Here is a 26,184-nt window from a genome sequence, read left to right as displayed (position 1 = left end):
CCTCTGACCTATTGGTTAAAGAATAACTCATTATCATTTATACAATTATATACTTGCTTTTTTATTTTTGAATAATTTATATATTAAAACACATTATCAACTAAAAATAATTAATTGATATTTCAATTATTAGGAAAACAAAATTCAAAATTACTTATATTGATTAATTGTGGATTATTAAAATTATTAATTTACATTTGTTTATTTTGTAATTTTATTTTATATTTATATTTATTTATTTGAAATACTAGTTTATTACTATTATCATTCGAACAGGTGTGCATATTGCAGTGACCTAAACATGCCCTCCAGTCACCGGGAAACTTGTTTTTCCGGCAAAAAATCGAGCATGGCTGGAGAAAGAGGCAGCGCCGTTGGGCCTCTCTATCCGCGTGAAGAACAAGTTCTGCGCAGCCACATCGAGTCCGCCGTCGCCGGCCGAAAACAGTTCACCGCAAGTGCAACTGGTGGAGCTCCTCTGCTCCAACTTCCCGGAAGCATTACTCCGCTTTCGTGCAGGAGAGACGATGCCATGGACGAGCCAACTAGGAAGCGGCAAAAAATAGACGAGACTCGGAATGCGAGTAGGCAAATTGAGGTATTTAGGGCATACGCTTCTGCTAGTTATTCGGATTCCAACGGTAGGGAAGTCGATCCTTCTAAGAGGGATGAATCTGGTGGTGATGGGAGAAAGATGCGCGACGGTGCGAGGAGGGATGCGAATGGGGTTAATGGGGCAATTGTTGGGGATTTAGAGGGAGTTAATGAATTAGGCGATGGTAAGACAGAGATGAACAAGAATGGCGAAGGTGAGAGGAGGGATGTGAATATCTGGCCACTGTTTAGTGATTTTGGTGGGTTGCATATGATGATTGATAAATTTCGGGAGGTGATTTTGCCACTGCATCAGTGGAAGTTACTACGCCACTTTGGAGCTGAACCTATGACCGCAGTTCTGTTGCACGGGCCTCGGGGGTGTGGGAAAACCGCATTGGCCCGAGCCTTTGGCAATGAGGCTGGAGTGCCGTTCTTTGAAACATCTGCTGCTGCACTGATGTCTGGAGTTACAGGTATTGCATTTTATGTCAAGGTTGCTGCATTGGGCGACTTAATATGGCATATTGTGTAATGTTTTGTTGGAATACCAATGGCCACTGAGTACTGTTTCTTTAGAGGGATTGCATCGTATGCAAATTGTGTGATGTGTTTGTTGGAATCCTCGTGGCCATTGAATGCAGTTTATTTAGAGGGGTTGCATCTTACAACATGACCGTGCAAATTGTGTGATGTGTTTTCCGGAATGTTGGTGTCAACTGAAGGCATTTTATTTAGAGGGACTGCATCGTATGACTTATGCGTGCAAAGTGTGTGATGTTTGTTCATGTGACCTAAGAATTGCGTTAATGTCAGCTTTAAGCGTATATTCTTGCTGATGGAGTCTTATTTGTGAGTTGGCATATATAAACTTGTGGTTATATGCTATCTTGGTTTTGTTGTATGTGATTGAACTACATGTTCACAAATCTCAAAGTGTGTAGAATTTGTATGCAACCAAAAACAGCTCGGTTGTTGTACTCTGTTATACATCACTCTTCACCATTTCGGAAATCACATGAGTGCAAGTATTCTCAAAGAATCAACTAAATGTTTTAAGATCTACCGAAGTATAAACCAAATAGGGCTCTTATTGTAGGCTAAGTTATCTTTTTATTCATATTTTAAAGTGGCTCTCCCCAATTCACTTCAATTTATCTTGCTAAACCTGTGTATAGTTCACTTTTCCAACGGTTTTGCTTCATCGAATTAATCCTCAAACATTAGTAATGTGTTTCCATTTCTTTCCCATTTGACTTTTTTGAACCATGTTCAGGTACCCTAGAATTGTTCTGCAGAGCATACCGGAAAGCACCATCTATTGTGTTCATTGATGAAATTGATGCATTGACTTCAGAAATGGGAAGTTTGCGTCCGTGCCCAGTAAAACAGTTGATGGCTTGCATGGATGAACCTGTAAATGACGGTTCTGATTCTGAAAGTTCTAATAGTGGACCTGGCTATGTGCTGATGATTGGAGCAACCAATAAACCTGATGCTATTGACCCCGCCTTAAGGCGGAGGTTTGATCGTGAATTTCGTATACGTGTTCCAGAGAAATATGATCGGCGTGACATATTATCTGTTCTAACACGTAATCTTAAGCTTGAAGTTGGTTTTGATCTTTCAAAGTTAGCTGAGTGGACTCTGGGTTTTGTAGCAGGAGACTTGGTAGCACTAGTAAAAGAGGCTCGTAAGGTTGCTGTGAAAAGAGCCATTTACAATAGAGTATTTAAGGATAAGAGAGAACTGGGATTTGACGTTTCGTTTAGAGAATGTTCCAGAAAACCATTTTCAGATGAAGAACTGGAGAACCTCAGCATAGCCATGCATCATTTTGTGGTAATCCTATTCCTATTCTTGTACTGTCTACAAGTTGGTAAAAAGAGAGTTGAGTATTGATACTGGATTAATTCATAATTTTTTCACCTTTTTTTGTTTCTTATTTTTGTATCCTTAAAAGATTTTTTTTTACTGTCCCTGTGGACCAGTGAACCCCTTAATCTTTTCTGCTGCTTGATAAATGTAATGTAATAATATGAGAAGGAACTATTGATGTGCGATGACAACTAGATACCCACTCAAAAATATTTCTTCATTCTGTCCAGGTTGTTGATCAGTAATTTGTTACACCCTACCTTTATGCTATTCTATGTGGTGAGCACCCGCCAAGTGTAGCATACGAACAATATCATTCTGTTTGGTTTGAGGGGTGAGGGTGGGGGCAGTGGAGTTGTTCCCTTGATATGCGTGTATTAACCTAGAAGGCAGAGACAGAATTGTGGGTAAACAATAGGGATATGGAGGGGTTTCATCAGTCATTTTAATTTCAAAATTCTTCCTGTTTCTTGTCAAGTATGGGCATGAATATGTGACAAGGTTGCCATTTTTCTTCTTTAAAATGAAGTACCTTGCCCTTACTTGATTCTGACGTTGTTCTTTTTTTGAGCTTATCATTTTTGTGCCTCTTTATTGCGTTAACTGGTTGGATTATGGCATGGTAGTGTTTTTAAGGCTTTTAACATCATCTTTTAAATGGTTTCCCAGGCAGAATAAAATATGATCATATTTTATCATTATACTAACATAAGGCTTTTACCTTGTCCAATCAACATGCCTTATCTGGATACCTTCTTTTTATAGCGTCTATCTTTCAGTTTTCAAAATTACCCCTGAAACTAGATTTTAGTCCTGGATAAATTGTGGCATATCCGTGGATACAAAATTGAACTTTATATATTAGCTTACTGTATACACTGATGAGAGCCTTAAATTAACTAAAACTTCCCACCTTTCACCATCTGGCTTAAAAATATTGAAACAAAGAAAATGTGTCCTCTCAATGTATGTAACTCCATATATTGCTTCTTCTTACCGTTTCTGTTTGCAGTTTTACATCATTTCCAAGTCCTTGTTCCTATAACTTTTTTGTGTATGTTGATGTATGTGAATTTTCCATTTAACTGATGGCAGGAAGCTGGTATGTTGGTTCACCCTTCTGCTAAAATGGAAGGTTTCTCCACCACACCATATGCAAAGTGGGGTGATGTTGGAGGCCTTCAATTTTTGAAATTGGAGTTTGAACGTGGTGTAGTTAAGCCTATAAAGTTTCCTCTAGTTTATCAGGTAGTTTCCTCTCCTATTTGTTGAGCTGATTTATAGTTGTAGTTGGAGGCCTTCAATTACTCTGGCAGGAATATTACCATCATATAGTTAAGGGTATAAAGTTTCTTGAACTTTATAAGGTAGTTTCTTTTCCTTTAACGATACTTGATCGTTTCATTAAGCAATTTAGTATCCCAAGTTTTTACATGCTTGTATGTCATGTCTTCCTGTGTCATATGCTTGTTCTTCTAGCAAATTTATTGCTATTCTGCCAAACTCGCACGATTTTACCTCGTGTATCATGAAACTAGCCAGCTGACCAATCATTGAGAATGAAAGCTTGGTGACATAAGATTTCCTAGTTATCATTTCTTGCTCGACTCTTGGAGTTTGGCATTTTTTTAATAAGCTTATCTGTTCATAGGATCTTCGGGTGTACTATTGTGACACCTTTTTCCTTTATGGTCCTTCTGGCTGTGGAAAGACATTGATTGTCAAGGCTTTGGCTAGAGAAGCAGGAGCCAATTTCATGCATATCAAGGTTCTCTTTCTGGTGACGTTTTATCTTAATATTGTTGTAACCATTAAAGATCATTGATTTTTTATTGTGTTACTTTTGTTCTCCATAAAGGCCCGTGAACTACTGAAGTTTGGCGATCAGAGTGATACGGTGGTGCAAAATATTTTCAGTTATGCAAATTCTCACCCTCCATGTATAGTTTTCTTTGATGAGGTACTTCCTTTTACTTTGTTTCTATCTCTCTGATAATGGTATCATTCCTAGTATATAAATGCTTCCAAAATGTACTCATCTTTGAAGTCACTGCCAATATCTACACGCATGCCTTTTGTTAGAAGTATGTTTTTTTTGTAAATACTCAATTCACCACTGTGAAAGCACATATTTGATGATGGTGAGTTTTACATGAGAAATCAAATAAGAAAGTTTTAGAGATCACCATTTAAAATTGCAATTTTTTCAAAGATGCCACACCGAGTAAAATTGTTGTGGACCAGAATTGACTATGTGAAGGGATGAATCATCAATTCCTATAAAAGAAAATTAGGACTAAAAATTTAAGTTCTAAGTCTAAATGGACATGTAATCAACCTAATACAATACGGAGATCTGTTCCATTTAGGTTTACCTAGTTGATAGAAATTCCTAACATTCCTGAAATTGCTAAGAGCCTAAGAATTATATCTGGTATTTTTAGGGCGTGTTTGATAGGGGATATAAGCCCTATATTGCTTGTTTATCTCTCCTTATCTGCTGTTTGATAGGGTAATTTATTTATAAGCCAAGCCCGCACTTAATTCAAGGCCCGCAGCAATTCCACTGTTCCAGCTATATAATTGATCCAGCGCCCACCACGAGATCTTTAATCTCGATTTGTACAGTGTATGAGATAACAATTCAAGTTCTCTCGACTTTGTCCCTGAAATTCATTTCATTTATTTCAATTTTTCTAATCCGGCATGTAATTCCTGGGCAGAAGTCGCAAGCAAGTGAGTGTTCAGTCTGCCAAATCGACAGCGAATCGATCCACCAATTTTGTGGTTTGTGGAGAATTGATCGCAATTGTGGGATTTTGATTTGATGTGTAGTTGGTTTAAATTAGAGAATTGATTTATAAAAATCGTGAATTGAGGGGAAGAAATTTGGTTTCGTGAAATGGTTTATGGGGATCCGGTTGAGAGAATTGGTTTTTGTGAGTTTGGGATCAACAATTATAGCCATGGCGGTGGTTGGGGGGATGGGGAGGGGGACGGACGGACGTCTGAGCCTGTGAAGAATGAGGAAGGCTCCAATGGCGGTGGTTTTCTTGTTGGGAGGGGGGAGGGGGACGGACGTGTGAGTTGTGAAGGAGGAAGGCTCCAATGGCGGTGGTTTTATTGTTTTGGGGCGGGGGAAGGACGTGTGAGCTGTGAAGAAGGAGGAAGGCATGGCTTGGGGGGGGGGGGGGGGGGGGCGGTGGACGTGTCCAATCGATAATGTGGTGGGGCTTGGGACTTTGTAACACATGTTAGTTTGATAGTTTTTGTTTTAATTAAAAGGGTAATTTATTAAAAAAAAATTGAATAATTTATTAATTTAATCTTAAGTTATATATTGTCTATCAAACAAAAAAATTAGTTATCTAAAGAATTTTATCCTAATTATCAAACACAAATATACGATATTTATCACTCATTATCTACGCTATTTATCTTTATTTAAATTATCTTGCTATATCTTAATAAAACTATCAAACGGGGCCTTACGTTCTTTGTCTCCAGCACAATATTTTACATGCCTTAGACATGATGTCCTCTTTTTCCCCTTTCTTTTCCCAAATATATTAGTCAAAGTGTGCTCAACTCATCTGTTATGTACGTGTTGGTGTTTATTGAATGATTTATATCGCTTATGCCCAACGTCTTTTTCTGTCAGTTGGACGTAATGACCTCATGTGGCGATGAAGACAAAGACAAAGACAAAGATGAAGAGGAAGACAAGGACAAGGACAAGGACAAGGACAAGGACAACGGCGAAGGCAAAGGTGAAGACAAAGGCGAAGACGATGACGATGACGAAGACGGAAACAATTGGGGCGATTGGCCATGGCCGGACTTTAGACAGGTCTACAAATGGCACTTTGTCAATGTTGCCTTTGTTATTAATGTATTTATCACTTAACATGTGTACGTGTTTAGCTAATAAGGATGATAATATCTTCTATTGCAGCTAGTATCAGAGACCGGTAGTTTATCGACTAAGAAAGGTGTTTACGTGATTGGTGCATCAAGTAGGTAAGGGATACTTCATGGTTCAAAAGGCAGAAAATATTTTGCTGAAATGGTTCACTATTGATACCTATGCCCTTATTTGACATCTTTTTTTTTTTTTTTGATAACTTACACAAGTAAATAAATATATTTAAAGACCGCACGACGGTGGACTCAAACCCAGGACCTCAGGCCTTGGGCATTAACCACCTACCGTTAGGCCAACACACACACACATTTGACATCTCTTTATCTTGCTGATATATTGGCAGGCCAGAGATCATGAGTCATATCCTTTCCATCAGAGATTATTTTGGTGCAATTCGGTATGTTCCTCTTCCTACTCCAAAAGAAAGAGGAGCAATATTGAAAGCTCTTGCTCGAGGCAAGCCAATAGATGCCGATGTGGACCTGATGGCCCTAGGAAAAGACGTAGCTTGTGGAAATTTTAGTGGTGACGATCTATCTGCTTTGGTATGTCTCATTCTTATCAGCATTTTAATGTCTACGGGTATCACTAGCCTTTATTTTCTACAAGCTATTATAAAGGGGAGGTGGTTGGTTGAGACTAAAAATAAAGGATAAAAAATCAAATACATCTTTATTCTCTCTATCTCTCTCTCTCATGTGGCATTAAAAAAATTCACTTTTACATGTGTATTTCCACATCAAATTTCTGACGTTCAGAGTCATCACATGCAGGAAAATTTGTCTGGGTTTGTACTTTTGAGTATTAATTGGTCAAATTCGATTATTCAAGATATTTTTGAGAATGTGAGATAGTTCAGGTTTTATTTTGACTATTTGACATAAATCAATGTAATGTTTTGGCAACAGTTGTCCTTCTCAGATGTGGTAATACGGAAATTTTGATAAGCGTTAAATTTTCTTTAAATGATAGATGAGAGAAGCTTCTCATTTTGCCATTGATCGACCGTCATTGTCCAGTGGGGGTTGCATGACCATCAAAGATGCAGATTTCAAGAGGGCGTTGGCGAAAGTCTCCCCGTCTCTCTCATCCACGGTGCTGCTGGTTTGCTACTGCGTTTTTCCATTTATTGACTCGTATCATCACCTCACGTCTTGATATTTTTGGGTGCAGGAAGTCAAGAACTGGGAGCTTCATGCGAAGAAGATGGAATCTATGCCTTGGTAGATATTTGTTAACTTCCCTATGTAATTATAGATGTATGTATATGTGAATGGAGTGAGTTTTCAACACATATTTTTGAGCATGTTAGTAACGTAACAAATATTTGTGCGAGACCGGGTCGAAATATGTCTATGTGCTTTGGATCTTTGTAGTTTTTTTAGTATTTGGATTCTGGTATAAATATTGTTGGACTAATTGTCGAAAAATACATGCTTCTCCACAACTTTTTTAAAATAGAAATTGCAAAAAAAGAATAAAGAGGCAAAATGGGATATACCCTTTTTGAAAGATGAAACATAAAATATATCCACTTTTTTTCAAAACAATAAAATCTACCCACTTAGGACATTTTTACCCTTATGTGTAATTTGCGCATTGCTCGACACTGAAGCGTCGAGCATCAAGGTGTCGAGCAACACGTGTCGAGCAACTAAGAACTGTCGAGCGAGGCGGAGGCGTCAAGCGTCAAGCATTGAACTGGCGAGCAAGGCATTGAACTATTGCTCGACACCTCGAGCATCGAGTGTCGAGCAACTAAGAACTGTCGAGCAAGGAGGAGATATCGAGCGTTTGAACTATTGCTCGACATTAAGTGTCGAGCATGCCGAACGAAGTTTGCGAATCGAGCACTATAGAACAAACACGCGAATCTTCGAAATATATCAACTCAATTCAAAAATGATGTTCATAAATCATAAAATAGTTTTGAATAACAGTAACTCATGTATAGAAGACTCCAATATACATTTCAAACCACCGGATTATGATCGAATCGAAGAAACCCACAATTGAAGAAGCTTGGAGGGTTTTGAAGATGAATATTTCAACATTGTTTCATTTTGTGTTTGATGTTGAAGTTGCACATATATATTCACTACCAATTATAAGCACCAACGGCGTGGAGATGCTGGAGGGCGCGGCGGAAGTGTGGAAGCGCCAATGGCGCGGTGGAGAGAGAGAGAGAGAGAGAGGTGTCTGCGATTTAGGGATGGGGGGGAAGGGATTTATTTGGTATTTTCTTTTTGTTTTAAGAGTATCTTAGTCCTCTCAACCCCAAAAAATGTACATTTTATTCATTTATTTTATAGTGGGTATATTTTGTTTTTGTCTTTCAAATAGAGTAAAGACTACCATCAACCCAAGAAGAAAATAACTACTTTTGATTAGTCCGGTGTTCCCTTCGAATTTGAATTGTTCGCAAATTGATTAAGACTTTCGAGCTAATTTGATTTTTAACATAAACTTTGGAAGAAGGGGTAGATTCAGGATTTATTATTATGGCATCTGAAAATATTTGTATCAGGCGTCCCCAAATAAAAATATTTTAGACATTCCGTACAATTATTTTTCATGTATCTTTTTAGCAATCACTTAATATAATAAATTATTGTTCGCAATTCAATAACAAGTACATTGAAAGCATATAATGACTTACTTCTATACATTTTCTAAAAGTTGTTTTATCTTCTAAAAAAATAAACTAATTTTCATTGTTAATAGTTCATAATACTATAATTTAACTTGAGGATTGACTCAAATTCAACATTAAAAATTAACTAACAAAGGAAAATAAGATAAAAATAACATAAATTTAACAAATTAATGTAAAATGCTAAGCAATTAACAATGGATACTACAATTATTAAAACAATGTATTATACTTTTCATTATTATTATTATAATTATATATATTTAAAATAAAAAAATTATTTATAACAAAAAAATGCAAAAGTTGGGAGGGGGCTTCTAAATTTTATCTTAAAATTACAATAATTTATATATATTTCTAAATTTTTTACATTTCGTTATAACTTAATAAAAGTTATAGTGAAATTTATGTTTATAACTCCCTTTGTCCTCATAAAACGTATGATTTTTTAAAGGATTAAATGCATATAATATCATAAACTTTAGTCGAATTCCAAATTTAGTATGAGGTTAAAAAGTTTCAATTTATATGGGTAACTTTACTTCGTGTTCAATTTTAGCACCAATTTGTTTTCCGGCAGAAATTTCAGAACCACGTGGCAATGACGTGAACCACGTGTCAATGACGTGTCTTCCAAATGACATGTCATAAATTTGTAACTTAAATGTGTACTTTACTCTGTTCAATTTTAGCACTGAATAGAGAAAGAAATAGAGATAGAGATAGAGAGAGAGAGGAGCATGGTCGGAGAAGCATGCTCAGCCTACACCATAGTCGGAGATTTTACCAAGATCTACAACCATAGTCTGAAGATCTAAAGCATGAAAGAAGAAAATCGAAGAAGAAAAAGAAGATGCAGCGCGAAGGTGGGTTTTTTCGGAGAGGGAAGAAAATCGAAGAAGAAGAAGAAGAACAGGCGGCGCGGTGGAGGAGGGTGGTTCTGGGGAGGGAAGAACCTGCAAAGATGAGAGTGCGGCGGCGGAGCTCGTCTCATCCCACCGCCCCTTGCTCCGGCGGAGCTCGTCTCGTCTCGTCCAGACGAGAGTCTGATCTCCCGCATGAGTCACAGGCCGCCGCCGTCAGTCTTCCCCCTCCTTATGCCGCCCTGGCTTTGGGAGGAGGAAGGGGTGTTGGAAGAAAAGTGATCGACAGAGAGAAAGAGACCGACGAGAGAGAAAGCTTGGCGATTAAAATGCAATGTTATGCTCACCGCCCGGAAGCTTGTGCTGGCAAGCCACGTCAAAAATTGGTGATAAAATTTAACACGGAGTAAAGTTATCCATATAAATTGGAACTTTTTAAGCTCGTGCTAAATTTGAAATTCGACTAAAGTTCATGCTATTACATGCATTTAACCCATTTTTAAATGACACGAGATTTAATAAAATAGTTGAATATGTTGTGAGTGAAATAAGAGTCTCACTTTATTGTGAGTGAAAAACTTATAAAAAATAAACTTAATACATTTTATGTGTACTAATGAAAATGACAAATTGAATACATTTTATGAGTATGGAGGGAGTAATATAATAATATTAAATTTATAATATATACAATATTCCTTGTACATTGCACGAAAAGTATTATAGTATTTGGTTAAATGTATCAAACCTATAATTTTTCGCTTTAATTCGATGAAATTGTAAATACGATCTTCTTAAATAAAATAACACTATCTCCGTCTCATTAGTAGTGTCTCATTTCTTTTGTGCACAGAGATTAGGAGTGCGTAGAAAGTAGATAAAGTGAATTGATGAAAATTATTTAAATATTAAGTATAGAGAGGAAGAATAGTGCCATAAAGGGAATTAGACACTATTTTTTTTTTATCAGGAAAATAGATTTATATTACCGGATGCAACGGTACAAGAGGTACCGATTGCCAAATAACAAAGTACATCATAGGCGTCCAAATACTTTCACCACCAAAAGAAAAAAAGTTTCAACACTCTTGTGGCCACAAAAAAGATCTCTAATCTACTCATAATCTAATAAGACACTACTAATGAGACAACCCAAAAAAAAAGTGAGATACTACTAATAGGACGGAGAGTATCTTTTTTCTCTCTTTTCTTTTGATGGATTTTCAACAATGAAAAGAAAAAACATGAAGCGGGAGAAAGGCGCTAGCTGGGATTCGAACTCCCCAGCCGATAGTGAGTGTCGTACGTACAAAATCTAATACTCCCTCCGTCCACGAATTAAAGCCCTACTTGCACTTAAATTTTTGTCCACCAATTAAAATCTTATTGTGTTTTTTTGTACATTTTTACTTTTCTTCTTTTTCTATACTAGCAGAAAGAACGTACGTTGTACGTGTAATTAATATTATTTTATTTGATAATCTATTATTTTAGAAAATCTATTAATTCATTACTTTTATTTAATAATTTATTGAATGTAAATATTTATCTATAAGCCTTATCAATAACTATAGATATATATATATCACATAAATTAAATGTAATATTTAATGAATTAATATATTCTTATAAGGGAGAAAGACATATGTAACCAAAAGCATATAGTTTGAGACTTATATAGCCACTACTTTTAAACAATGACTTTGGGGGTCAAAATGAAATGAAAAGACAAGCATGCCCTTACTAATTAGTGAATAAAAATAAAACAAAATTTAAATCAAATTTTGACTTGAAAAATTTGTAATAAAACAAAATAAAAAATTGAAAGTTGACCTTAATAATTAAAAAAACAGAATGAAAAATTGGAACTGCTTATTTTTCTCCCCACCGCGACCTCACTTTCTCCCGAACGAACGGCGAACGACGACCTCTCACCCGAACCGAGACATCTTCTCCTTCCCCGTTGAACGTGCGGCGGCACTCGGATGCCCGAACAGAGACTTCTTCTCCTTCCCCGTTGAGAGTACCGGAGAAGCAGCAGCAGCGTCGATCCTGAGAAACGGAGGCTTTGGTTTAGTCGGGAGATCCGACGCCGATGGCGACTCTCGCCGATTCACGGAACAGCGGCAGACGGAGCCAAGTGGCGCGGAAATTCCGCCTGAGTGGGCAGGAACGCGGGCTCCCGCATCGCCAGGGGCTGAGCTTTAGGCGTCTCGGAATAGCTGTACATGAATTCGAAGGGGGCGCCGGGCAAGTGGTAGGAGATTCCGGAATGCCCGACGATGACGGCGCGATCGTCGTTGGCGGGTTGGATTTTCTGGCCGGGCTTGACGGGCTTGTAGTATTTGGAGCTGCGGTGGTGGGCGGTGAAGGCGGGGTTGGTGGAAGGGTCTGGATTTTGGCGGCGCTGGGATTTTAAAGGCGGAGGGTATTTGGGGGGTGGAATTGGGGGTTTGGGGGGCGGGGAGGGGGCGGAGGGTGGTGGGGTGGTGGGGAGGGATGAGAAGAGGTTTGGATTTGGGAGTGATGCGAGAATCGCCATGGAAATGTATGATTTTGTGTTTTCTGCTGAGAAAATGTGAAGAAGATAAGTTGCAGAGATAATTTTGAGGATTTTTTGAGGAAGAAAGCATAGAAGAAACTATGGTGTTTCCCACTGAAATTATTTTTTTTAAGGTTTATTTGATTTACTCCCATTTTTCGTTTCTCACTTATGGAGTAATATAATTCATTTTGTTTTACATTTCTATTGCAATTTCACACATGTTGCTTTGGAATATAGTTATTATTTTTGTTGATAAAAAACAACTCCTGATGATTGCAAACTTTGATGAATGTGTATTCATGCCATATAAATGATTATTTAGGATTCCAATCATATGATTTGGTTGTAGATTGACTGGATTTTTATCAAGAGTGATAATCTAGCAATTGTGATTTATTTTTCTTAGTAATAAAAGTATAAAATTGTATCTACACAGAATTTTATTTGTTTAGCAATTATGATTTATTTATTTAATACTTTAAGACTCGTGAACATAATCGAGCTTATACGAACTTTCTAAATTTATATTTATATTAAAAATAGTGTTCAATTCCATTACCCCCTCAAACACATTGGACATATATCGCATGAGAGTTAAGTACACTAAGAGTACGTGTTAGAGTGCATATAATAGCATCGTAGTAATTGAGACGTGTTTGATTAAAAACAAGTATTCGATTTGATGTGTTAACCCTTGAATTTAACATAGGAGATTAAAAATCCAAATTTCCGATGCCTGAAGTCCTTCAAATCGGGAAAATAGTAAGAGTTCTACGGTGCACATCGACAGTGCACAACTACGTACACAGTGAATCGGGGAATACACAGTCAACCACAAACGGGGCATGTTTTAGTAATTCCGATGCAATTAAGTGAAATTAAGTATGCAATTTCAATCAATAGACATTATATTCAATAAAAACGAGACAATAGTGTTCAATTCCATTACCCCCTCAAACATATTGGACATATATCGCATGAGAGTTAAGTATACTAAGAGTACGTGTTAGAGTACATATGATAGCATCGTAGTAATTGAGACGTGTTTGATAAAAAATAAGTATTCCATTTGATGTGTTATTACTTGAATTTGACGTAGGAGATACAAAATCCAAATTTCCGATGCCCCATGTCCTTCAAATCGGGAAAATAGCAAGAGTTCTACGGTGCACGGTGACAGTGCACAACTACGTGCACAGTTTAACAACTACGTACACATTTTGCCCCAAACGGGGCATGTTTTAGTAATTCCGATGCAATTAAGTGAAATTAAGTATGCAATTTCAATCAATAGGCATTATATTCAATAAAAACGAGACAATAGTGTTCAATTCCATTACCCCCTCAAACATATTGGACATATATCGCATGAGAGTTAAGTATACTAAGAGTACGTGTTAGAGTACATATGATAGCATCGTAGTAATTGAGACGTGTTTGATAAAAAACAAGTATTCCATTTGATGTGTTATTACTTGAATTTGACGTAGGAGATACAAAATCCAAATTTCCGATGCCCCATGTCCTTCAAATCGGGAAAATAGCAAGAGTTCTACGGTGCACGGTGACAGTGCACAACTACGTGCACAGTTTAACAACTACGTACACATTTTGCCCCAAACGGGGCATGTTTTAGTAATTCCGATGCAATTAAGTGAAATTAAGTATGCAATTTCAATCAATAGGCATTATATTCAATAAAAACGAGACAATAGTGTTCAATTCCATTACCCCCTCAAACATATTGGACATATATCGCATGAGAGTTAAGTATACTAAGAGTACGTGTTAGAGTACATATGATAGCATCGTAGTAATTGAGACGTGTTTGATAAAAAACAAGTATTCAATTTGATGTGTTATTACTTGAATTTGACGTAGGAGATACAAAATCCAAATTTCCGATGCCCCATGTCCTTCAAATCGGGAAAATAGCAAGAGTTCTACGGTGCACGGTGACAGTGCACAACTACGTGCACAGTTTAACAACTACGTACACATTTTGCCCCAAACGGGGCATGTTTTAGTAATTCCGATGCAATTAAGTGAAATTAAGTATGCAATTTCAATCAATAGGCATTATATTCAATAAAAACGAGACAATAGTGTTCAATTCCATTACCCCCTCAAACATATTGGACATATATCGCATGAGAGTTAAGTATACTAAGAGTACGTGTTAGAGTACATATGATAGCATCGTAGTAATTGAGACGTGTTTGATAAAAAATAAGTATTCCATTTGATGTGTTATTACTTGAATTTGACGTAGGAGATACAAAATCCAAATTTCCGATGCCCCATGTCCTTCAAATCGGGAAAATAGCAAGAGTTCTACGGTGCACGGTGACAGTGCACAACTACGTGCACAGTTTAACAACTACGTACACATTTTGCCCCAAACGGGTCATGTTTTAGTAATTCCGATGCAATTAAGTGAAATTAAGTATGCAATTTCAATCAATAGGCATTATATTCAATAAAAACGAGACAATAGTGTTCAATTCCATTACCCCCTCAAACACATTGGACATATATCGCATGAGAGTTAAGTACACTAAGAGTACGTGTTAGAGTGCATATAATAGCATCGTAGTAATTGAGACGTGTTTGATTAAAAACAAGTATTCGATTTGATGTATTAACCCTTGAATTTAGCATAGGAGATTAAAAATCCAAATTTCTGATGCCCGAAGTCCTTCAAAACGGGAAAATAGTAAGAGTTCTACGGTGCACAATGACAGTGCACAACTACGTACACAGTGAATCGAGGAATACACAGTCAACCACAAACGGGGCATGTTTTAGTAATTCATATGCAATTAAGTGAAATTAAGGGTTCAATTCAAAATGAGTCAATAGTGTTCAATTCCATTACCCCCTCAAACATATTGGACATATATCGCATGAGAATTAAGTATACTAAGAGTACGTGTTAGAGTACATATGATAGCATCGTAGTAATTGAGACGTGTTTGATAAAAAAACAAGTATTCCATTTGATGTGTTAACCCTTGAATTTGACATAGGAGATTAAAAATCCAAATTTCAGATGCCCCATGCCCTTCAAATCGGGAAAATAGTAAGAGTTCTACGGTGCACGATGACAGTGCACAACTACGTACACAGTTTAACAACTACGTACACAGTGGACCACAAACGGGGCATGTTTTAGTAATTCCTATGCAATTAAGTGAAATTAAGTATGCAATTTCAATTAATAGGCATTATATTCAATCAAAATGAGTCAACTCATACATTAAAAGAGAGTTCATTAAAAAAATAATTAATATACCTAATTAGTCACTTAATTAACTAGCTAATTTAACAAAATTAAATATTTATTAATTTTTAATAATAAATTATTAAGATTTTTACGAGTATCCAATCATTGGACATATATCGCATGAGACATTAAGATTTTTAAAAACAAGTATCCAATTTGATGTGGTAAACATTGAAATGAACTTAGGAAGTTAAATTTCTTAATTTCTATTGCCCAAATATCTTAAAATCGTGCTAAAGTAATAGTTCTACGGTGCACAATGATAGTACACAACTAGAGTACACAGTTGAGCATACACAATTAATTGTGAACAAACTACCATTTATTCGGCATAACTAATTAAGATCTTTATGAGCTTGAGCTTCAACTCATTAGTTAATAAATATATTAATAAATTCAATAATAATTAATTAAATTAGTATATAAATGATAATTAAGCTAATTCATAAATATTTAAAAATAATAAATAATATGTAACTTAATTAATTAAAAATAACTAATATACTTAATTAGAAATTTAATTAACTAGCTAATTTATAAAACATAAATATTTATTAAATTTTAGTAATAACTAATTAAGATTTTTTGAGCGAGCTCCAACTCATTAGTTAATAAATATATTAATACATTCAATAATAATAATTTATTTATTTATTTAATTAAATTAGTATTAAATGATAATTAAACTAATTTATTTATTTATACAAAACAAAATACTACTAAATTCCCCACATTCAAGAGAACCACAAAAGCTCCAAACTTTACTAACCAAACAAATATAAAAGTCAAAATCTAGACTGCAGCATCCAAGGATTAAAACAAAAAAATCAAAATATAATGCTAGGATGTTAAAGTTAAAGATTTAAATCAAAATTCAGTGCTCTTCTTCACCCGAACTCCTGCATCAACGCCTTCTTCTTCGACCCAAGGACAAATAGACACAAGAAAGAGGTTTGCATTTCTTTGCGATTTCAACTCAGCGTGGCCCGGAAACCCGACCCAGAATCGGTAGTTGGTGCAGAGCACGCAGCAGATATGCTTGATGCAGAATTTGGAGACGGCCTCGGAGACTCCGAAGCGGGCGGAGATCTCGCAGTGATCGGAGCCGGTGGTGAGGCGGAACAGGCCGATTCCGAGGCGGGTCTCGGCGGGCAGATCTAGCGGGGGGGGCGACGGGGTCGCGGCAATCAAGGAGCAGCTCGAGGAGGCCGCAGAGCCACTCGAAGGTGGCGGTTTTCATGTTGAAGAACCACTTGAAGGAATCGGATTTCTGGGGGACGGCGACGCCGTTGTCTGCGTCGGAGAGTGAGTGCTTGTGTTTTATGGAGAGAGAGAGAAACCGATTTTAGAGAAAAAATTTGATTCAAATCTGATCTATTTTTCTTTTAATTAACCTTTCTTATTTTTCTTTTATTTTTTATTCTTTAAGTCAAATAATTTTCTTTTCAATTTTGCTTTATTTTTATTTAGTAATTAGTAAGGGCATGTTTGTCTTTTCAATGCATTTTGACCCCCAAAGTCATTCTTTAAAAGTGGTGGCTATCAAAGTCATAAACTATATGCTTTTGGCTAAAGATGTCTATTGTCACTTCTTATAAATATATAGTATATAAAATAACCTTAAAATTAAATATATATAATAGGGGTAAAATAGGCGATCCACAAGTTGTGTCTTAAGATGTATAGATTTATTGGACCCACTTTACAACAACTTTATCATTTTTATATTATATATTTATTACACTTTATCACTAGTGGACCCACCATACAACACTTTTAACACTTTAGCCAACTATTTTATCACTTTAGTCAACTACCCACAACACCTTTTTCAATTTTCTTAGTCTCCGTGCCCACCCTCAAATGGAGCTTTAATTGGTGGACGGAGGGAGTACTTTTTCATCTCATAATTTAGTATTTTTATTTTTGTTTTAATCTGTTCTTTAATTTAATATTATTATAATTTAATATTGGGTTAATAGCCAAAAAATACACGAACTTTCACCGAATTTGCAAATTGCACATGACCTTCAAAATTGGCCTCAGAATACATGATCTTTAAATTTAATTGTGATTTGCACATGCGTTGACCATAACTTTAAGCCTAGTTGACGTGGCTGCCGGAAATTGCAGACGTGGACTAATCGTCGGGGAAGTAATACGACGTCGTTTCTTGAGTAAGTATAATTTAAAATAAAAAAGAAAAAAAGAGGAAAATCTCGGTCTTCTTCTCCGTCTTTTCCAGACGTCGAGCACGATCGCCGCCTTTTCCAGATCCGCCGTCTTTTCCAGACGCCGAGCACCACCGCCACCGCCGAGCACAACGCGTTCTTCTTCTCCGTCACAGGCCATCGCTCGCTTTCTTTCCGCTGCCTCACCGCCGTCCTCCATCCTCCATCCTCCATCGCTCGTCTTTTCTTCGCTCATATGAATGTCGCCTCACCGCCATCTTCCATCTCCGCCCCTTTCCCTGAATCTCCATCCTCCATCCGCCGCCATTCTCCATCTCCGCCGCACCGCACAGCGTAGTCTCGTCTCCAGCCGCCGCCTTCCACCAGCCACAACACAAACACCACACCACGACACAAACACCACACAACGCGACGACACGACACAAGCACTACACCATGCCACGAATTTCAGTAGTGAAGAGCCGACAATCCCCAAATTTGCAGAACACCCAAATCCACAAATTCCCCACAATCCTCCTCCGCCTCCAACCTTCCAAAATCGAAGTCGAGCCGGATGAAATCGAAGGAGTGGTGAGGGAAAATCGGAGTCAAATGGGAAGAAATCCCCAGATCTGAAAGCCACAATCCTCCTCTGCCTTCAACCTTCCAAAATCGGAGTCGAGCCGGATGAAATCGAAGGAGTGATGAGGAAAAATCGGAGTCAAATGGGAAGAAATCCCCATATCTGAAGCCACAATCCTTCTCCCCATGCGCTTGGAGTTCATCAGCTTCTTCACCGGCAAGGCCTCCGACAAGTGCCACCAGGAGAAGCGGAAGACGTCCGCCGCTCCAGATGCTGGAGAAGAAGAGGACTAATTAGGCGATTCTCTCTCTCTCTCTCTCTCTTATGCCACATGTATAAAAAAAATTACATTGTTTTTAATTTTTATGCAACGCGTATTGTCACAGCATTAAAAATGCCACGCGTATTGCCATGTCGTTGCCGATCAACTTTAATTATAGCCAGAATTCTCGCCGTGTGCAAATCACGATAAAATCAAAAGGTCATGTATTATGAGGCCAATTTTGAAGGTCATGTGCAATTTGCAAATTCGGGCAAACTTCGTGTATTTTTTGGCTATTAACCCTTTAATATTTATATTTATATTTCAATCGGTTCTTTAATTCAATATTATATTATATTTTAAGTAAAAGTAGTTGACACAATCTCATGTAGTATTCCCTTCTTCCCACGAAACATGTCTCAGTTTTTTTTTTATTTGTCTCACAAAATTTGACCTATTTTTAAAAATAATAAAAAAAATCACCCTTTACACTTTTTCAGCTACAATACTTAACACATAAAATATCAATTCTTAATTCTCGTGTCGAAAAGAGGGAGTAGTAGGTTTGCATCAAAACAACATTCCCGCTTATTACTGGAAAACGACAACCGACCATGGCAACAGCTCTCCTGCCGTGGGAAGAACGAGCTCTGCGCAGCCACCTCGAGTGTGTTTCTGCCGGCAAAAAAAACCTCAGCCACGACCAACTGGTGGACCTACTCCTCTTCGCCCTCCCGCATACCTACTCCCGCCTCAACCGCAACCTCCTAACCCAACGCGTCGCCAAAATCATTCCGCTTCCATGCAGGAGACAAGACGCCATTGACGAGCCTACTCCGGTCTCAAATAAACGGCCAAAAATAGGCGATCCTCGGACTGTGAACAGCCAGAATGAGGTCTCTGCCTATTCATCGGCAGAAGTCGATTCGTCGGGTTCCGGCGGTAGGATTAATCGGAGTGATGAATTAGGCGATGGGTGGAGGGGAGTGAGTGAGAAGCATAATCGGCCGATGTTTAGGGATTTCTGGGGAATGAGTAGTGTGATTCACGAATTGCAGAGGAAGGTGGTTGCCCCACTGCATCAATTCAAGTTACTGCGCCACCTCGGAGTCGAACCTGCGACCCGAATTCTGTTGCACGGGCCACCGAGGTGTGGGAAAACCACGTTGGCCCGAGCCGTTGCCAATGAGGCCGGATTGCAGTTGTTCGAACTATCTGCTGCTCGATTTGTGTCTGGAGTTTCAGGTATTGCTTTTTATGTCAAGCTTCACATGTGGAATATATGTAGATGTGCTAGAACTGTATGTAACCTTTTCACTGTCTTGTACATTTTTGGAAATCACAACAACGTAAGTAAATCTTAAAGAATCACTTGCCCTTTTGGGATCAATTGAATGTTTTAAGATCTACCAAAGTATAAACCAAATAGGGCTGTTGTTCAACTTAGGCTAACTTCTAAATTATTTATCTTTTAGTGGTTTCCCCAGATTCACTTCGATACTTCTTGCTAAGCCTTGGTGTCTAAACTCTAAATTTGTGTAAAAGTAACTTTTTCCCCCGTTTTGGATGTACATGTACAGTCTATTTTTCTAAGGGTTGTGTTTCATAGAACTGATCCTCAAGCATTAACATTTTGTTTCTTTTTCTGAACCGAGCCTCAGGTGCAGCAGAAGAAACTATCAGAAAATTGTTCTCCACAGCATACATGAAAGCACCATCTATTGTGTTCATTGATGATATTGATGCGATATCTTCCATAACAGAAAGTTTGCACAAGGAAATAGAGCATCGTTTAGTGAATGAGTTGATGGTTTGCATGGATGAACCATGTGGGCTCATCAAACCTGTAGATTGTGATGCTGATGGTAAATCTGGCTATGTGCTGGTGATTGGAGCAACCAATAGGCCTGATGCTCTTGACACTGCCTTAAGGCGGCTGTTTGATCATGAAATCGCTTTAGGTGCTCCAAACCGGCTTGACATACTATCAGCTCTAACACGTAATCTTAAGCTTGAAGTTGGCTTTGATCCTGCAAAATTAGCTAGGTGCACTATTGGTTTTGTAGCCCAAGATTTGGTAGCTCTAGCAAAAAAGGCTGGTATGATTGCTGTAGATAGAATCACGGGAAAGAGAATATCGAAGTATTACAAAGAACACAAGGTTGGAGTTCAGCTTGAAGATTGTTACATGCAACCGTTTTATGATGAAGAATTGGAGAATCTCAGCATAACCATGGAAGATTTTTTGGTAATCCTATTCTTATACCCTCTGCAAGTTGGTGAAAAGAGAATTGAGTATTGATACTGGATTCCAATGTTGTGAAAATCGCTTGAGACGGCCACTATGAGGCGTCCAACAATCCGCTTCAAAATTGCATTTTTAATGATTTTTTAGTACTGTATCCTATCTTTATTAAACTAGCTTTTTTTTATTTTATTGGAAAAGATTGTTTCCTCTATGGGCCCATTCAAACCCATTATAATATAACCCTAATTAATATATTTAAGTATCAATAAATAATACTTTGCATGAGAAGTCAGCAGCAGTCAGCGTACATCTCCTCATCTTCACAGAAGCTCTCTCGGTACATCTAATTTCCACCTTTCACTATCTAGCTTAAAAGTATTGAAGCAAAGAGTCCTCTTAATAAATGTAAATCCAAATTGCTTCTTCTTATCATTTCTGTAGTTTAAAGTTCTACATCGTTTCCAGGTCCTTTGTTTTGTGTTGATGTCTATGTTTTTTTTTTTTTTTTGTGTCTCATGTTAGGAAGCTGCAAAGATGGTTTGGCCTTCTTCTAGATTAGAAGGTTTTTCCACCACACCAAATGCAAATTGGGATGATGTCGGAGGCCTTCGATTATTGAAATTGGAATTTGAACGTCATATAGTTAAGCGTATAAAGTTCCCTGAAGTTTATGAGGTAGTTTCCTTGCCTATTTGTTGAGCTGGTATTGGAGGCCTTCAATTACTGTGACAGGAGTTTTATCATCATGTAGTTACTAGTTAGGTGTATAACGTTTCCTGAATTTTGTGAAGTAATCTTCTTTCCTAATTTGTTGAGCTGATCTATAGACTATAGTTACATGGTTGTATGTCAAGTCTTCCTGTGTCATGACTCATATGAGTGCTCTTTTATCAAACTAATCTGCCCTTTTTCTTGTACTAGTACTAGTATTTTTACTGAAATAAGATTTCCCAATTACCCTTTTTCTTGGTTGACTCTTGGAAATTAGCACCTTTTAAATAGTTTATCTTCTTATAGGATCTTAGGGTGCACACTCCGACCACCTTTTTCCTTTTCGGTTCTTTTGGCTGTGGAAAGACATTGATTGTTGAGGCTTTGGCTAATGAAGCAGGAGCTAATTTCCTGCATATCAAGGTTCTTTCTTTGGTTACATTTTATCTTAATTTAGTTGGCAACCGTAGATGACCATTGATTTCTTACTGTGTTACTTTTGTTCTCCATAAAGGGCCCTAGACTGTCAAAATATGGTGATCAGATTGAGTTGGTGGTGCATATAATATTCAATTATGCAAGGGCTCACTGTCCATGCATACTTTTCTTTGATGAGGTACTTCATTTCACTGATAATTATGGTAGTCACTGCCAATCTCAAGACGTGCGATCTTTTTTTTTAATGGTTTAAATAGTATGTTCCTCCACAGTGAATGCTCAGGAAAAAAAATATATTCAAAGCCGAGATATAACCTTAGGGTCTCTCAGAAACTATCCTGGGAGATAGTTATAGAGATCACCATTTCAAATTGCAACATTTTCAAGGATAGCATGACGAGTTATCTCATGTGAAGTTTCCTAAAAGAAAATTAGGTCTAAAAGCTTTAAGATTTGATCAAGATTTAATGACGAACTTTAATAATCTGTCTGCTATTTATTTTCCTGATATTTACCTTTGTTTTCTTCTCTGTAGCGTACACTATAGTAACATATATGAATTATTGACTTCAGTTGGCATGCTAAATCATGACTAGGAATTTTTTATTTATTTTTCCTAAACCACCCGAAGGGTGAGGGGTGAGGCAAACTCCCAACCTGTATAAAAACACTCAACTGGTATCCCATACATGGTGTTGCCCAAAAGTGACGGCACCCAACGGAAATAACAAGGAACAGAAAGGAAACATGCAACAAATAGCCGAAGGACTAGCTAAACGAAGACTCCACCGAAAAGGCAAAGCAACCATCATCAAAAAAGAAATAAACAGAACGAACTACCTATCATCGTGGAAGCGGAATATGAAATTAGGATAACCAAGCTGCTCCATCCTAATAAGAGCAACATGACTAGGAAGTTAGAATCATGATAATTCACAAACTTTGGGAGAAGTTTTGCCTAAACAGCCTTGTGAAGAAACTTATTAAATGAACATGTATTTAACCTAATACAGCAGCGAGGTATGATCCATATAGCTGACTCACATGACATGATAAAGGCTTCATTTTTTCTTGTTGTTATGGAACAAGAAAAGAGAGACAGCAAATTGTTCTCAAGAAATGAAATGCTGATTTGAGTTTCCCAGTTGATATAAATTTTTAACATCCCTGAAATTGCTAAGAAGTATCTCTGGTATTTGGCATTCTTTTTCTCTAGTAGGAGTATTTTACTATTGTTAGACATGACGTCCTCTCTCTGTCCTTTTTTTTTTCTTCCCCAAATATATCAGCTAAAGCGTGTGTGCTTGACTCATCTATTACATGTTTGATTTCTCTGTGTTTACTGACTGATTTATCTTCTTATGCTCAACGTCCTTTTCTGTCAGTTGGAGGCAATAATCCCAGGTGGTGCTGAAGGGCGATTGCGGGACTTTGTAAAGGTCCGCAAATGGCATTTCTCTAATGTTGCACATATTTCTCATTCGGCATATGCACATATTTATCGGAAAAGGATGATAATATCTTTTTATTGCAGCTAGTAATAAAGTTGAACAGAGACCAGAATCTTGGTATTTACGTAATTGTTGCAACAAATAGGTACAGGACGCTTCATGGTTCAAGAAGCCATAAAATATTCTGTTTAAATGTTGATTGTTGGTTCATCTGCCCTTGTGTTGACATCTCTTATGACATCGGCAGGCCAGAAGTTGTGATTCATTTAGCGCTCCCCTGCATTGAAATTTTTGATAAGATTCTGCATGTTCCTCTCCCTAGCCCAGTAGAACGAGGAGCAATATTGAAAGCTCTTGCTCGAAACAAGCCGATAGATGCCCATGTGGACCTGATGGCCCTAGGAAAAGATGTTGCTTTTGAAAATTTCAGTGGCGCTGATCTATCTGCTTTGGTATGTCTCAATCACTTAACTATATCTCTAAATAGCAACATAGTTTAAGCAAATGCAAAACAACAGACATCCTTTGTGGGACTAAATTAACGGTAAATTTTCTCTAAATCATAGATGATGGAAGCTGTTAAGGCCGCGATTGATCGACAAACATTGTTGGGTGGAGGTTGCAGAGTACCATTGACCATCAAATACGCAGATTTTAACCGAGCGCTGGAAAAAGTCTCCCCCTCTGTCTCACCCATGGTGCTGCTGGTTTACTACTGCATTTTTTACAGACTCGTTTCGTGGCCTCACGTGTTGATATTTTTGGGTGCAGGAAGTGAAGAAGTGGGAGCATGTCCCTGCGAAATGTGAAGCTGATTTGGAATGGTAATGAATGTGAAGAAGACTGTTGTTGGTGGCAGTGGTGTGATGGAGTGGTGATCAGTATATCAATATGAAAGAGTAAGACTCGTAGATATATGCTACGGTAATTTATTAATGTGAATATATATGCCTGCCTACATGCATAGATGTATGTGAGTTTCGTTGCATCTTTTTATACTCCGTTTTAGTAACGCCACAATAGAATCTTAGTTGGCAAGTTAAACAAACCTCCAATTTGCTTAAACTCGTCCTCTTTTCGATGCGATTTCAGTCGTCATTATAATAGTTTTGGTATTTTCAGTTTGAGTTAACGATGTTTGATTTTTGGATTTGACAAAAAAAAAAGGTTTTTGGACTAATAGTTTGAGGGTTGTGGTCATATAGGTTTGACGACTTCAAATTGTTTGGATTCGAAACTTCTCCATTTACAGATGTTTACACCTCTTGTTGTTTCTCAAGGAACTTTCCTCAATCCTTTATTTTTTTTTCATCATCTTATAGACAACAATCAATTTACAAAATTTATCCTATTATAATTTGTTAATTTCATTCATCCTTAAAAGTTTTTCATCTAGATATGATATAATATCTCTATCTAATTTATAATTCTCTCTAATTTTTAAGTTTAATTGGCTAAATCTTTTAACAATTAACAATCTATGAGCTCTTGACAGACTAGATTGTACTACTTTGGTTCACGAAAGAATTTTTTACTTTTCTTTTTTGGGACATCCACAAAGAAACTTTCTACCTATTTTTGGATTATATTTCACCACTTATAAATATTTCATTTATTTTTACTTTTCACATTTTCACCACTTTCAATACTAATTAAACACATTTTCACTATCATCAATATATTCAATAACATTTTCTTCATTATTAATATACTCAACAGTATTTTTTCTTAAAATTTGTATCACTCTCTCATAGAAAGTTCTTTTGTGGACGAAAGGAGAATATAAGTTTTTAATACATCTTATAAATTGTACCTTAGGAAGTTTTTTCACTCTTTTTAGATGTTAATTAATGTATGGTTGATAATTTTCTCCGACAGCATGAAAAAAAAATAAAAAAATTCCTCATTTTCATTTCAATTTATGATAATATTATCATGGTGTAATGGCATGATAATATTTTCTCATATTTTTCTTTTTAGAGATCATGTGATAAAAAATATTATGATATTTTTTTTTACTTACTTTTTATTTTTTCTTGATAAATTTACAATAAAAAAAACATAATCTTAAAATATAGATCATCAATTTATTAATGCATCATTAAGTTAAAGAAAAATTCTATCAAACATGTATGTCTCCATACGATGTTTGCGTTGCCACTCCTCTCATTGTCATGTCTTAATCAAATAGATAGCACAAGTCATTGTCAATTTGTCATGTCTTCCTCAAATAAAAAGCACAAGCAATTTTACTCCAATCATTTACATCAAATTCAAACTTAAAATAATACTCTTTAAATATTCTTTTTTCATCTACTTTTTATACTTCTTCAATCATTTATTTATATTTCTTTGAAATTACACAAAATCTCCTGTACACACGGGTGTACAGTGTCATTTCGATAACATAATAGTGTCATTTAGTGTTAGTATCATTTCAATATAGTGTTATCGTCATTTTGAAATAGTGTTATTTATATAACATGATAGTGTCATTTGTAAAATAAAATAGTGTTAGTGTCATTCCAAGATAGTGTTAGTGTTGGTGTAATTTCGAGACCATCTCTTGAAATTAT

General features: G+C 36.8%; 2 protein-coding genes across 4 annotated transcripts; both read left to right on the top strand.

The window, feature by feature from the left end:
* The first annotated feature begins 257 nt into the window (after nucleotides 1-257).
* Nucleotides 258-7,827, top strand: LOC131001967 (cell division control protein 48 homolog C-like). Of its 2 annotated transcripts, none has more exons than XM_057928627.1 (10): nucleotides 258-1,070; nucleotides 1,871-2,436; nucleotides 3,568-3,720; nucleotides 4,124-4,240; nucleotides 4,331-4,432; nucleotides 6,134-6,322; nucleotides 6,428-6,492; nucleotides 6,741-6,942; nucleotides 7,417-7,492; nucleotides 7,571-7,827. In XM_057928627.1, the coding sequence occupies exons 1-10, from the start codon at nucleotides 302-304 to the stop codon at nucleotides 7,633-7,635; spliced, it is 2,304 nt and encodes a 767-aa protein (XP_057784610.1). In that variant the 5' UTR covers nucleotides 258-301; the 3' UTR covers nucleotides 7,636-7,827. The 2 variants fall into 2 exon arrangements, with proteins under 2 accessions (XP_057784610.1, XP_057784609.1); XM_057928626.1 differs by having other exon boundaries at nucleotides 7,370-7,492.
* Nucleotides 7,828-19,319: 11,492 nt separating this feature from the next.
* LOC131001966 (cell division control protein 48 homolog C-like) lies at nucleotides 19,320-24,732 on the top strand. Of its 2 annotated transcripts, XM_057928624.1 has the most exons (10): nucleotides 19,320-20,005; nucleotides 20,422-21,008; nucleotides 21,531-21,683; nucleotides 22,026-22,142; nucleotides 22,234-22,335; nucleotides 23,543-23,596; nucleotides 23,692-23,753; nucleotides 23,856-24,060; nucleotides 24,175-24,306; nucleotides 24,380-24,732. In XM_057928624.1, exons 1-10 carry the CDS (start codon nucleotides 19,375-19,377, stop codon nucleotides 24,434-24,436), a joined length of 2,100 nt encoding a protein of 699 aa, XP_057784607.1. In that variant the 5' UTR covers nucleotides 19,320-19,374; the 3' UTR covers nucleotides 24,437-24,732. The 2 variants fall into 2 exon arrangements, with proteins under 2 accessions (XP_057784607.1, XP_057784608.1); XM_057928625.1 differs by lacking the exons at nucleotides 24,175-24,306; nucleotides 24,380-24,732 and having other exon boundaries at nucleotides 23,692-23,725; nucleotides 23,931-24,060.
* Nucleotides 24,733-26,184: the final 1,452 nt, after the last annotated feature.

Source organism: Salvia miltiorrhiza, chromosome 8 (assembly GCF_028751815.1).
Source record: "Salvia miltiorrhiza cultivar Shanhuang (shh) chromosome 8, IMPLAD_Smil_shh, whole genome shotgun sequence".
Classification (NCBI taxonomy): domain Eukaryota; kingdom Viridiplantae; phylum Streptophyta; class Magnoliopsida; order Lamiales; family Lamiaceae; genus Salvia; species Salvia miltiorrhiza.
The sequence above is the reverse complement of the archived record's forward strand: the minus strand, read 5'-3'. Positions and strand labels throughout refer to the sequence as shown.